Consider the following 14,741-nt stretch of genomic DNA (forward strand, 5'->3'; position numbering starts at 1 on the left):
TGCAAGCTATTGAGGGCCGCATAAAATGAAGTCGCGGGCCGTATTTGGCGCCCAGGCCTTGAGTTTGACACCCCTGCCTTAGATGAATGAAGGTACTTTATTTTGAAAAGAGAGCAGTGGCGCAGCTTTTGTACGTCACGCGGTGGCGCGCTGGGTATCCGCCTTGTTGATACTTTTGCAGGATTGCTCGTCTTAAAATATTGAAATAAGCTTACTTGTGACTTAATGCAGGTTTGAACATATGAAAAGTCAACAAAAGGCATTAAGATGTGGATACTGACAGCCCTGGAGCCTGGAGGTAACTTTGTCTGTAATGGCCGACAATGATAGCTTAACACACAGCTAACAGCTAAATTAAATTCAGATATCTCTGTTCAGAGTAGATAAAGTTATGATAAAAACAACTAAAGCTTCTTAACTGACCGAGAGTGAATATGTTTTTAGAGATGTATGAAATCCTGGTTGGCCATGTGCCAAGTTGTGCATGAGTTTCCTTTTCATGCAAACCATGTAGTACATGTGCATTTTAAATGTTCTTATGATGCCATTGAATTGGGCCAAGATTGATTCATTAGTTTTGTTGAGTGCACTAAACATAGGCTTTTATGGCACAGGACAGCAAAAAACTCTGGGCCAATCATAACATATAATTTCACAATTTGAAAATGAATATGTTCAATATCATGTAATTTTTAATAACAACACAAGTCTTACCATTTGGATGTAGTGGTCTGTCTTAGTTGCCCTGTATTTTCTAAAATCTTGCTAATACTTTTTATTTGTCACTCACATTATTTCCTTTGTTTCTTGTCTCTTCTGCTTAAACAATTGAGTGTCACCATTTTGGGACACTCAATTGTTGACAATGAATGACAAATTCATTAATTAACTTACCTAACCACTGCCCTCTCTGTTTATACAGACATTACATTTTACATAACATTACGTTTAGTAATCCTCTTTGGTTTGATCATGTTTCTGAGCTTTGTCTTACTCCAAAACGTAAGCTTTGTGATCAGGTTATTTTTTTCCCTTTATAATTATATCACACTGCAAATAATTGCTAAAAATAAAACCTAAACTAATAGGAAGCATTGCAGATTGTGTAATGTGTAAATCTGTCGTAACCGAACCATCAAGAACAGTTTGAGCTTCGGTATCTTGCATCTTATCTGCTGTAAGAGAATTTCCACGCATTAAAAGTGCACTTTCACAACTTGTCATGGGAGTTTTTAAATCCAGAGTTAGGTTGTCTGTTTCGGATGTTTACCATAACTTGCCTCCTGTCACTCGCAGGTGAGACACACTATCTGCTCTCCACTAAAGAGTATGTCGTGGGACGCAAGAACTGTGACATCCTCCTCCCCAACGACCAGTCCATCAGCCGGGCTCACGCTCATCTCACAGCCACTGACCAGGTGAGAGGGAATTAGAAGACCAAAATATTAATTTGACTATATCATTCATTCCTTCTAACAGTGTAACAGTAGATGAGTAGTCTGATTTTATTTGTACAATAGTGTGGTCGCACTTCTACACAGAAGGTGGTGCTATTGCAGAGGTGTAGCATGACTGACAGATTCTCAATTGTGTCACTTACTTTCAAGTGTAACATCAGTCAGTTTTATAAAACTTTGAGATTTGATATATTCTGTATTTAGTAAAAGAATGTAATTTATGTCATGCTCATTCTAGAAGCCAGCCTTATTGGTATTGATTTAACTTATAAGAGACCAAAAATAGAGTTGCAGTGGTGAAATAACATAGCTTTCTACATACATACACAAAAAAATTACGAATAAAACATGAAATGGTCTCCATCACTCATTTACTGGGTTAAAAACAAACCATGCAGGCTTTGCTGAGTGTTAACACTTACACAATTAAACATACATGATTGTTATTGTATCAGCACTGATAGGTTGTTTTATATATATAAGATATTTACTGATACTGTCCAGGTTTTTGTCTAGGGCCATTCGATAAGTTGAAATACCACAATACCCTCACAACTGCAAAACAAAAATCTACAGTGTGAGGTTTTGATGTCAGTAAGCACTTACAGACAGAGAGATGTAAAGGCTGATGGAAACATGAGCAGCAGCATTAGGCCTCCTTCACACAGGAACGTTTGCGTTTATGCACAGTATGCGTATTCAAAAAAGTCTTCCGTTCACATGCATTTGTTTCATTTAACGTGTCTGTTCAAACGAGGCCGCTGGAAACGCTGTAGTACATATGCCGGGACTGTAAGTGGCGCTGTAACTTCCGCCAAAATACACCAAAAGCAGCGAAGAAGAGCAGCCCGGAGCAGCCCCGCAGCAATGTTGCCATGGCTACCCTTCTGTTCATGCCCCGCGGTGTATTTAGCAACATGTAGTTCATGTAATTCTCCATGTCCACTTGTTGCTGATGGTTGTGGTAGAGGAGCTGTAGATTTTGCACTAATATCTGTAGCATGGTCAGTAGCAGTAGCACTAGCAGTAGCTACTGACAGGAGGAAGTGTGTGTGGCGATTGCTGGTATTCAGCGGGATATAGTCATTTCCTCAGCATATGGATAAATGCAACGGGGAAGTTAACTGAAAGAAACCGAATCTGTGGATATTGCATCGACCGACCAAGAAGCACGTCTCCGTGGAGAGGACGCGCTCAGAAAGAGAGATATTCTCTACAAACACCGGGTGAGATCGCTCCTCTGGGACACGCCGGTCCTCTGCCTACAAACATTTCTCTTTTTGCCGCCGACGGGCGCAGGAGCAATGAACAATAATGGCCTGGATTAGGCAGTAAAGACAAGTTTGGTGTATCGCAGAGCGGACTGTTTAATTTTGTTTGTGTTGTTTGGCTGGAAAATTGTCAATATAATGGATCAATGCATGAAATCTGACTCTGTTTATTTTGTTTAAGGAGTATATTGGGCGTTAACAATTCTGGTTTGCCTTTTATAATATTATTTCATTCAAGAACCCCTTGTGCGTTTAATTAACACAGCTATTTTTGATAGTTGCTACAGCAGTGAGCAGGAGAGGCGGGGCTATCGTTATTTTTTCAGGAAATATTCGTATCGAGGTGATTACACGGACTCGGTTGACCCCCCAGAGCGTTTCGTTTGCAAATCTATCCACCTTGGGACCCGTTATCGTTTGTGGGGTCAGTTTCTATCGGCCTCGTGTAAATAATAGGGCTATACGCACGCGAAACTATGCAGATACAAGCAGTTTTCTCCTCGTGTAAACGGCGCCTTAGTCAACAAGAGACACTTTCCAGAGCTCTGTTGTTTACGAGTGATAGTGCACACATCAGAAAAAGTGACACACTCTCGCCAACATGTAGCAGGCTGATGCTCAACTAAGAGTGATTAGTAGTGGTTCCCAAATTCATATACTTCCTGTATTACTCTATGTTTATCAAACTTAACACAATCAAAGTTCATGTGTATGTATCGTCACATTTAAAATACAAAGGTAAAGTTTGAGGCAAGTCTTGTTTTTATTTTTGAAGGTATATGTGGTTAAAAGTGTGTAAATAAGAAAAAGGAAGCTTAAGTCTGGGGACAAATCACTGCTGAAGAGTATCCAGCATGAGCTGAGAGACAAGTTGAGGAGGGGCAGAGATTCCTACAGGAAGAAGCTCCAGCAGAACAATAGCAGGGATGTCTGGGCTGGGATGAAGGCTATCACTGGCTTCAAAGGGAGAGACAAGACTGACTGTGGGCACCCTGGAGAGGGCCAACGAGCTGAGCACCTTCTTCAATAGGTTTAGCTCTCCGCCCGCTGCTGTCTCCTCCACCTCCACTTCTCACCTCACCTCCTTCTCTCAGCCTGGCGTCAGCATCCCCCCTCTGCTCACCACCTCCACTTCACACCTCTCCTCCACCACCCAGCCTGGCTTCTGCACCCCCCCTCTGCTCACATTGCCGCTGACCCCCCCCCCCCCTCTGCTCATCTTGCCTCAGACCCCCCCCCCCCCCCCCCCCCTCTATCCCCCCTGCCATCAAGCCCCCCCCCCCATTCACTGTGAGCAGAGGACAGGTCCAGAGACGGATGGAAAAACTCCACCAAGGCAAGGCTGCTGGCCCTGATGGTATCAGCCCCAGGATCCTGATGACCTGTGCCCGCCAGCTGTCTCCTGTTCTCCAACACCTGTACAACCTGAGCCTGCACCTGGAGACCATCCCGGTGCTGTGGAAGACGTCCTGCGTTGTTCCGGTCCCTAAAAAGACGACTCCTTCTGGGCTCAATGACTATCGCCCTGTAGCACTCGCATCTCATGTGATGAAGGTGCTTGAGAGACTGGTCTTGGCCCATCTCAGACCGCAGGTGAGATCATTCCTTGACCCTCTGCAATTTGCCTACCAGCCTCACCTGGGGGTGGACGATGCCATTATTTACCTGCTGCAGCGTGCTCACTCATACCTGGATGGATCGGGTTGCACTGTGAGAATCACTTTTTTGATTTCTCCAGCGCATTCAATACGATCCAGCCTCGGCTACTGAGTGACAAGCTGCAGGCTATGAGGGTAAACTCGTCCACCATCTCCTGGATTACCAACTACCTCACGGACAGACCACAGTACGTCCGGCTGGGCAGTGTGCTGTCTGATGTGGTGGTTGGTAGTATTGGAGCCCCACCTTATACACCTCTGACTGTCAGTCATCGGCATCAAGCTGGACCCTTTTGAACCTGTGGTAGAGTGGAGGACACTGAACAGGCTGTTGTCCATCATGGATAACCCCAGCCATCCTCTCCACCTGCAGCTGGACAGTCAGCGGAGCTCCTTCTCCAACAGACTGCTGCAGCTCCCCTGTCACAAGGACAGATACTGGAAAAACATTCCTGCCCACTGCAATAACACTGTACAATAAATCACCTCTGGCTGGAAGAGAACTCTCTGCTCCATAGTTTCTCTAGAAATTAAACCACGTTGTACATTTTACTCATATAATCTGTTCAATATTTATACTCCATATTCCATATGTCATATTTTGAATATATATATATTTGTATATATATAATATCTGCATGTATATTTTCTATTTCAACATGTATATTTTATATTTTATTTTATTTTTCTTTCTATTGTTGTATATTTTGTAGTTTTGTTTTATTGTAAAATGCCTTTTATGCTGCTGTAACAACAACAATTTCCCAATTTGGGATCAATAAAGTACTATCTATCTGTCTATCTATCTAAAGTACCAGCTCCTACCTTTTTTTTGTGTTTTATGGGGATTATCAACTCATTTCTAGCTCAGATTTATTTTTTCTTCTGTATTTGTCAGAACCTTCTTGGTATGTTATGTTTGATGTGTGCATTTCTATTTGTTCATAAAGCTGTTGTACCATTAAAGTTTCTAAAAGTAATTCTCTATCTGTTAAAGAAGTTTCGTAACCGTCTTGGTTACTGCTTTTGGATGTCATTCGTTTAGCATGCAGGCTGCAGTCCTGTCCATTACTTCCTACACTTAACAGTTTTAATTGATTTTGCAAGCCTAAGATACACTTCCAGCTTACGCTTATTTGAAAGGATGGGTTTCTTGTCGAGACATGAATAATTGAACAGACAGTCCAGATGATTTGTTTGACTGATGGACAATTTCATGAGTTGCTGTTATAATATTTTTTTTTTTCTTAGACCCTGACTGTCAAAGACACCTCCAAGTACGGTTCATTTGTGAATGGCCAGCGCGTGACGGAGAACACAACAATGAACCTGAAGTCAGGAGACAACGTTACATTTGGGGTGTTTCACAGCAAATTCAGGTAAATAACTGTAACAAGACAAGGCTAGTTATTTTTTCATATAACAGAACCATGATCAATAAGTCTGATTTCATCTTGTTTTATTGCACTAGTGTTCATTTTGACTATGAATGTTGATTTAGGTTTAGTCAAAGTCTTTTGAAAAGGTCACATGAATAGTTTTAGTTAAATTAAACCTCAAAATATTTGAGTCAATTTCAATCTACAATAGATGTCTTGTTTTCTTGTGTGAATACATGTTGTTGACAAAAACTATGACTTGAAGGAAATAGCCTTGAATTCCTTTCAAGCTTAGTTTTATTTCCTCAACATTTAGAAAGGTCTCAATTCCAAATCTCTTTGCAGTTTGGACCATCAGAAGCCCGTAGTGTGTTCCTCATGTGTGGACAATGATGGCAAGACGTCGCTCTCCCAGGCCCTGGTGGCTGTGGGGGGTAAGCTGGTCAACACCTGGACGCAGGACTGCACCCACCTGGCCATGCCCACTGCTAAGGTCACCATCAAGGTCAGGACCAGACTTGTTTATTCTCAATAGCACATGTGTGTATTTGTCCCCAATTATGTATTTAATGTTTTTCCTGATTTCCTATTTAGACAATCTCTGCTCTGCTGTGCTGCCGTCCCATCGTGAAGCCGGAGTTCTTCTCAGAGCTCAGCAGAGCCGTTCAGCAGAAATTGCCCCCTCCTAAATCTGAGAGGTACAAAATCAGCCATCTTTATGTATACACATGCTCACTGAGGATTAACTGACTATCAGACGCCACACTGAACATTATCTCCCTAACTGTGCCGTTCATTGTTTTTAAGTTTCATCCCTGAGATCGATGAGCCCAGCCTGAGTAAAGAGGATGTAAACCTTGGAGCAAATCCAGTTCGGAAACGGCTTTTCAATGGAAAGACCTTCATATTCCTCAGTGCCAAACAAGTACGTCCACCTTTTCCTTTGTGATATTCTAGGTCACAGAACAGCAGGGCTGCAGGTGATCAGTTATTATTGCTCTGCAATTATCCTCTTGAGTCAAGGATAACAAAACACATGAGATTTATAAGAAATTATCTCCGCCGTACCCTGCTTGTTTTTTCTGTCATTAGCTTCGGTAATAATTGGAAAGTTACATGATCTCGTCAGCATCTTGTTTATCCGCTGAACATCAGTTGCCAGGCAGTGAGCAGCACGGAGATCCTCTGGGAGACCAACTGCTCCAGTGAAGAGCTGTAGTAAAGATGTTTACTCAAGAGATGAGATATTTTCAAGATTAATTAAAAAGATGATAGTTAATAAAATGTAGAACTAATGTTACTATCACTATAATTTCATATGTATCTCCATTTTACATAGTGTCATCAGCAGGCAAATAAGCAACCATTTAATATAAAAAGAAACATCTACATCTGTTATCAAACAATTAAGTGGTAAATTGTTATTAATGGTAATTAATTAATTTACAAATAATTCCAGCATTTTGCTTGTGAGTCATTTCCTACACTCACTTATCTCCTAGTCATTTAAAAAGGGACGATGTTCAAGTCACAAGGACCCTCTCACAGCATAACAGAGAACAACACAGTGCTTAAATACAACCTATACTTTTATGCTAGACCACGGTATGTATTGCAGGTGTATCGATGATCCCACACAAAAAAATAGCACCCACTCAAGATTCCCTCAACTACATTTATATTCCATGTAGGGTAATATTAAAAATGATTTTGGAATGATCGGCGCAGAGAGACAATTTTTCAACCTGTAAAGCTTTTGCATCCGTGGTAAGAGCCTATCTGAAATCTGAATTGTCCTCGGCTAATCTGACGTCATGACATTAAAGAATATCCTCTGGAACAAATGCTTTTACAATATCTAAAATATTTATTGATCGCTTATTGAGCTTTTAATCAGACTTACATGAGGAGAAATATCAGAAGACATTAACTGTCAGTACTTTCCTGCCTCTCTGGTCACTGTCCAGATAAACAGTCATGGTTTTGCTCTTCAATGTTGTTTGCAGCTCAAGCGCCTGAGTGCAGCTGTGAGTTTTGGAGGGGGCCGGAGCCAGATGCTGGAGGCAGGCTCTCTGCCCCGCAGCCTGCTGGAGAGTCCTCACTGCTGTGTGGTGGATATGACCTCAGGCAGCTCCCAGCCTCTGCTTCCTGCTTCTGCTGCAGAGTGGGCAAACTCTGCAAAGAACATTGTCCAAAGGTAAAACACAAGCTGTTTTTTAATGAAAAAAAGCACTTCAGTATGTGATTTGGCAATTGAGTTGTCAAAGGGATGATTTGTGAAGACTTTAAAACTCTCTCTCTGACTTTTATCGTTTTTTCGCTGACAGAAAAGGCCTCCGAGTCATCACAGAGTCTGAAATCGGTTTGGCTGCCATCTATGCTTCGTGTGAGAAGTACTGCAATCCATCCTGTCTGACACCAGACTCAGGTGGGGGTTAGATAGAAAAGCACTGATTGCTGCCTTTTTTTTTCTTTAGCGTTATACATTTTCTTTGATTTATTTCTGTCTTTGTTTATGTTTCAGAGTCGGCACCCAAAGTGCAACCCAGAATCCCGAGTGCCTCTCTGTCTCAGAGCATGGCGGTGGAGGAGACTGTGTTGCCTGCAGCCTCTCGGAACATCACAGCTTATGCAGTCAACACAGAGACATCACAAGGGTACTGACACACACTCGCAAACACACATCTATTATAATTAGGGCTGTCAAGTTAACGCGTTAATAACGCGTTAATAACGCGTTAACGCAAAAAAAAATTAACGCCACTAATTATTTTAACGCGATTAACGCATGTGTATTTTTTGTCCTCGGCCGCCGTAGTTTCAGAGCGCATCGAGTGTAAAATACCATCGACAAGCTGATGCTGACAGCCCCGCTCCTGCCACTCGCTTGTGGCAGACCACACTACCACGCTCACTGGCAGGCCCGGACTGGCCATCGGGAGGACCGGGAAGGAGTGTGTATGTGTGGCGCGACTCGCGCGAGCGAGGCACACCTTACGTGTTGTTGTTGTTAGCATCTGGTGCTAGCTTGCTGCGCTGACGGATATAAGGAGCTGTTTCAATGACATTTCGCCGACAACTGCGCCGAGCACTTGACTTTATGCAGGTAGCCAGACAGTGGGACATTGTACGAAAAGTCAGCACAGTCAGCACGGATAGTGCGCGCAACATGATTGCAGCGTCCAGGCAGCTCCCATTCGAGCATGCCTTGAGCTGCACATAGCTCCATAGATCCATCACAGTGTCTCCACACACACACACACACACACACACACACACACACACACACACACACACACACACACACACACACACACACACACAGTATTATTGTATGAGAGAGGTTCCAGGTTGAATTGAGGCGAATATTTGTAATGTTCAGGTTGTTGTGTTTAATATTCATGAGAATATTTGTCATTGTTCAAATGATAATAAACAAACATATAAAGCATATTTGTCCACTCATATGTTGATAAGAGTATTAAAAACTTGAAAGATATCCCTCTAAGGTACATTTAGAACAGATAAAAAATGTGCGATTAATTTGCGATTAAATATTTTAATCGACTGACAGCCCTAATTATAATGTGTGAAAGTTGTCCAAACGTTTGGTTCTTCTTCCTGTTCTGGGAAGCCTGTCTGATGTGTGTAATTGTTGTTATTTAACAGGACAGAGGTATTTAAAGGAACAGAGCAGATGTCAGTAGGTGAGACTCCTGAGAGGAAGCAAAACCAGAACATCAGTCAGCTCTGTGGATCCAAACCCGCTCTGAACACCACTCAGTGCATCGTGGCCGACACAATAAGATCATCGTTCAACACTGTAGAAAACACTGCCTCAGAGAGGAAGAAGCCTGAGTCCAAACCTAGAGGTAGCTGCATGAATAAACTAGAGATGCACCAGTCTGTCTTTTTCTGCTTTTCAGGATTTTTTTACTATAAACTATTGATCGTCCATCACCCATCAATCAATGTTTTGCAGTTTCAGGTGCAGGCAGTAGTGCCGTTTGGTCCCAGTCTTCCCTTCCCAGGACCAACGTTGGCACGAAGACATTCCAACAGAAGCAATCTCCTCAAAAACAAAAGATCCCTGCACAAGCTTCCCCACAGAACCAATCAAGTCTGACCAGTTTCTTTCAAACTGTCAACAAGAAAAGGTAAACTTTTTTTTAAAGGACTATATCAGTGTTTCTGCATGTTGGTAGGGATCTGAACATTTACAAATAACTGAATTCGGCAACAATATAAGAAACTATGCTTACCCTTCTCTTTGTTTCCTCGTGAAGGCCTTTGGAGGACGAGCTCTCTGCTGCCATGTCAGAGCCAAAGCGCCCTTTACTGGAATCACCCATAAACATACAGGCAGCAAACACCTCATCCACGTCTAAAGAAACATCCTCCCGTTCAGACAGAGTCCCTTCAGCAACATCCCAGACGCCTCTGGAGTCAGCAGCTGATCTCTTTGGAGGAGGGTCAGGGGCTCAGTCGGAGAGGGTCTCAGACACTGTACAGGAAGAACCGCGGAACAGAAAGAGGAAGGAGATGGAAGCAGAGATACAGGAGGACGAACTGGAGTTCCTTATGTCTGAAGATATGGACTTCTTTGATGAGCAACCCTCAGGGAATCAAGGCCAGCAAGCACAGCCAAAAGTGAGCAGTTCAACCAAACAACAAGGCGTAAATAATGTGGAGGCTTCGTCTTCAAGCAAGAGGCAACGGGTCCAACCGGAAGAAAATGGAAACAAGCCGAGGCCAGAGGTGGGCCTGCAAAAAGAGTCAAGCTCCAATAAGAACCAAACAACTGAGCAGCATGTTGTCTCTATAAAGACAGCGCAGATTCACCCTGTTGAATACAAGGCACCTAGTCATGAGTTCAGCAAACCTCCACAAGCTTCATCTGCCATTGCACACTTAAAGCCTTCTGATGATTCGGAATTATTCATTGAGGTGAGGATTTACTTCGAGAAACTAAGACTTAAAACTGTTTCATGACATGCTGTTGATTTACATTGTTCACTCTTTTTATGCCTGCAGGATATAGAGCCGCGCAAAGCAGATATTTGTCAGCCAAAAGAAGAAACTAAGAAACCTCCAATCAAACAGGAGGTCCAAGTAAGTTCAGCCAAAAGCTGTGAAAAGAACCAAATGTTTATATATGTTATGCATTTATGCAAAAGGGAAACAGACATCACTGATTGTATTGCTATCATTTTCTTCAACTCTCAGATATTCATTCTACTGTCACTTTAGGTTTGGTTCCTTATATATTGTTCAACATTTATTTATTCAAGGAAGAATGAAAACTGTTAATCAGAAGTTGATTCACTAATGTGCTGTTTCACAGGAGTCAAACATTGATGAAGATCTTCCCAAAAAGTTGGTTTTGGTGGAGTTTAGATCTCTGACTGTGAGCGCAGTTCCCACAACGAAACCACAGAGGGTGCAGAGCTACGGCTGCGCAAAGAACTTCAAAAGTTTCCGCAAGGTTTGTCTACCATGCAACTTACACAACTAAAACAAACAGCATACTCCTATTGGGGAGTTGGGAACAGCGCTGTGAATAACTGCTACAGAAAGGCTCTGTCTGTAAGATGTTATCTAGATATTTAGTCCTCCATTAATTAGACAGAAAAATAATCTACTGAATTGACAACAATGACAATTTCTCTCAATTTCAAAAAAGGAAAAAAGGTCCTCATGGAAAAGGTGTAAAAAAACAAAATATCAAGTGGCAGAAACAATAATGTATTTCCCTTCCAAGCACTTAAATAAGTGATTCCTTTTCTCAGTAAAATGTTCATTATATGTGAGACCGGCGTCCTATTTTTTTGTGAGTTGAAGAGATGACGTGTATGCCTAACATTGTCTCCATGACAGATACATACCGTCTGGTCCAAATCTACTTCATTCACCCCCTCAAAGCACAACAAAGGAAATTCCAACAAAGGTTACATCATGTACAGAATCCCATTTTTTTAAAATTATAAATGCTCTTGTGTGCACGTGACAGATCTGCCGGGCAGGGGAAGTGAGCGCAGTGGGCCCCGTCATCGGAGGCTCTGATCTGCTGGTTCACAACCGGGGCAAAAACACCGATCTGGATGAGTGGCTGAAAGATGCAGTTGAGGTAATATTATCACTCAGTCTCTTGTATCTGTCTGTGAACTCTTTGAGTTTTGTATTAATGATTTGAGCGTTTGTTTGATTCAGGAGGAGCGTCACAACAAACGGGACGAGAGTGTTGGAGATGACCTCTTTAGGTGAGAAACTGGATTTCTTTTTGTAGTAAAGTACCGACTGATACATTGTTAACTTATCCCTACTAAAAATTATTGTAAGGTTTTGAGTATGAGGAAAAAAAGCCAAACCTTTTGGTTCTTACCTCTGTTTCTTTTATTACGACGTCATTTCAAAGTTAAACAGTGGCTTGTTATAAACTGTAAAATACTGATTTTGAGTTATTTGTTTAGTTATTAGAGATTTTCTTGATGCTTTAGATACTTGTAACTTGTAAATACTTGTTTTTTTACCTGTGTCTTGTCAAAGAGTCAATACTTGAAGACAATGAATGCCGTAGCAAATTTAATAAATATTATATTTATATAATTAATTAAGTATGTTATACTTCTAAAATAAGTCATATTTTCACCTCCAGCTACACTGACAATATTCTGTAGCCAAAGAAGAAAGTTATCTTCTTACCAAATTAATATCTGTGAATGAAATGCATCGCACTAGTCCACCTTCTCCCCCCTGCTTGCCACACACATCCAGAAGTGACGACAGACTTTCAAACCTGCATTCAGAAACCTCAATAGAAGCCTTACGTAAGAAATATCCGTCCAATCCACTTTCTCTGTTTGCCATTTACAGAGCCAGGGCTGTGTATTAGCACCAGATGTTTTTTAGTGCACAGACAGCTACTGGTTGGTATATCAACCGTTAACATTATTTTCTTTGTTCAATTCCTGTGTTTAATTGTACTTTGTTTTGTGTTTATTGTTTGACCAGGCAGGTGTAAATGTTTCATCTTCAGTTTGTTCATCTGTAGCATCCTTTCTGATTTAGAACTCATAGGAGCTACAATATTTCCCTGTTGACTTATTAGTCTGTTGCTCTCGGACATTGAAGTTTGGCCAAAACCCTTAATGCACATCGTGTCCTGTACTAGTCGTGCCTGCTCCTACACTTTGTCACCATGATAGTCAAAGTGGTAAAAATCCACTGAAATGAAGATTCTGTCTGTACAACCTCAGTCATTATAATCAGGTGCAGACATTATTCATTATAGCATTAACTGAGAATTATAGGACCACTGTAGCTTCAGCTTAACCAATCAGAGCTGAGTTACTTTATCGTCACAGCGGTTGCCCGGGTAACAGAGATGATGAAAGCTGCTGCTGCCGTGTTTTCTTTGACTAAGCAAAAAAGAGACAGTCTGAGATTTATTTTTTGTGTGTGTCAAAGCTGATCTGTTTGATCACTGCTCAGTCAGTCATGCATAGCCAGACTTTGCTGCTAAGAAAACAATCCGGTATTTTTTGGGTAGGATGAAACAAATGTTCCAGACACGGTTTATAGGAAGCCTGTTTGCTTTAAACTGTTCAAACACTGTCCTCGTTTTACAGCGCTTAATTTGGGCTGTTTTTATTGTTTGTTCAAAATGCCTCTAAGGACATTGAGGAATGATCCATGACGTGAATGTGATGTTAAAAGCCCATCTTCAAATGGACAGACCTGTGAGATCAAATATTTCTGTGTGTTTTAGGTACAACCCCACCAAACTAAGCAGGAGAAGATGAGCTGTTCCATCTTAATGTCCTCCAGAGGGCATTTAAAGGGCACAGGAAGTATGTCCAACTCCAGCAATACCATATGAAAAAATACAAAAATAATTCAATAGTTCATTCTTGATTTGTGTGTTTCAACTATAACTGCTTCAGAACTGATCAAATGGATCAGAAATGTTTGCCAATGTTTGGTATTGTATGTCACTAATTAAACAGCCGACAGAGAGAAATGTAACAAAAGAGTCATGTTCAGAGAATCTTTTTCTCAAAGTTTTATTTGTCAATAATAAAAAATGCGATTTACAAAACATTAAAAACTCTTTATTTGTACAAGAGAGCATTACAACTCTACATGTTGAAAGCAGCTATCCCTTAGTTTTAGCTAAACTAGAAACTTATTATGGATTCAAGTTGCTGTTCCTTAAAGATCTCCGATGAGCCTGCAGGCATTTTTACAGATCTGAAAACTGTGCAGGTGACTCCACTTCATGCCAAAAACAATTATAGGCCTTTCTGTGCAGATAGTCAAAGCCCACCTGTCTATTCATATTCAAGGCAAGTGCCACATATGAGTTGAGAATTTACTTTATTTTACTGCAGCAAGGAAATGGGCATCACAGTGCCAAAAGGAAGAAGGAAGCTGGCCTTAAAACAGTTATTCACCCCAAATTACTATAGGATCATCTACTAATTACTTGGTTAATAGAGCAACTTTTCCTGCTTTCTAAGATTCTTACAAATCTGCATTTAAATGTTAATTATTTGGTTACACACACACACTGCTTGGGGCATTAATCTTTATTAAGCGAGAATATTGCTTTTGGAGAGTACTGTCTAACATTGATATATTTAATAACAGTAATAAGAGTTAATTCCACTTTTAGTCACCCTGTCCCCGCTGTCCTATGATGTCCTCGTCCTACGCCTGTCCTTACAGCACAGGTCTGTATTCTGCTCAGCGCAGCTGCTGCTAGGCAATCGTTCATGCCTGCATGCATACATTTTATATTCGTATCAAAACAATAGTCAGTGATAAAGCATTAAGGAATAAAATGCAATTTTTAACATAAGTAACATGTTCATTAGTTAACTGTTATATGATTACCAAAGCGTTTTCCGTAATGTGTTAAAATATTAACTTTGTTAGTGAAAAAAGTAATGTGACTACAGCAACGTGTATATTAGT

At 41.2% G+C, this 14,741-nt stretch overlaps 1 protein-coding gene across 1 annotated transcript; it reads left to right on the forward strand.

The window, feature by feature from the left end:
• Window positions 1-125: 125 nt before the first annotated feature.
• Window positions 126-13,862, forward strand: nbn (nibrin). The gene is made up of 17 exons (XM_034127985.1): window positions 126-298; window positions 1,297-1,418; window positions 5,638-5,765; window positions 6,111-6,270; window positions 6,360-6,463; window positions 6,573-6,690; window positions 7,772-7,962; window positions 8,093-8,193; window positions 8,290-8,422; window positions 9,435-9,637; window positions 9,748-9,922; window positions 10,052-10,712; window positions 10,800-10,877; window positions 11,110-11,250; window positions 11,776-11,892; window positions 11,976-12,025; window positions 13,534-13,862. The coding sequence occupies exons 1-17, from the start codon at window positions 268-270 to the stop codon at window positions 13,565-13,567; spliced, it is 2,547 nt and encodes an 848-aa protein (XP_033983876.1). The 5' UTR covers window positions 126-267; the 3' UTR covers window positions 13,568-13,862.
• The last annotated feature ends 879 nt before the right edge of the window (window positions 13,863-14,741 follow it).

Source organism: Trematomus bernacchii, unplaced genomic scaffold (genome assembly GCF_902827165.1).
Source record: "Trematomus bernacchii unplaced genomic scaffold, fTreBer1.1, whole genome shotgun sequence".
In the NCBI taxonomy this organism is placed as follows: Eukaryota; Metazoa; Chordata; class Actinopteri; order Perciformes; family Nototheniidae; genus Trematomus; species Trematomus bernacchii.

What these genes read in the sequence shown, in the direction of transcription:
- nbn (XM_034127985.1), top strand. Translation starts at nt 268, where the DNA reads ATGTGGATACTGACAGCCCTGGAGCCTGGAG. An exon ending in ATCTCACAGCCACTGACCAG is followed by an intron (nt 1,419 to 5,637) that starts GTGAGAGGGAAT and finishes TTTTTTTCTTAG; the next exon opens with ACCCTGACTGTCAAAGACAC. An exon ending in GCCTGAGTCCAAACCTAGAG is followed by an intron (nt 9,638 to 9,747) that starts GTAGCTGCATGA and finishes AATGTTTTGCAG; the next exon opens with TTTCAGGTGCAGGCAGTAGT.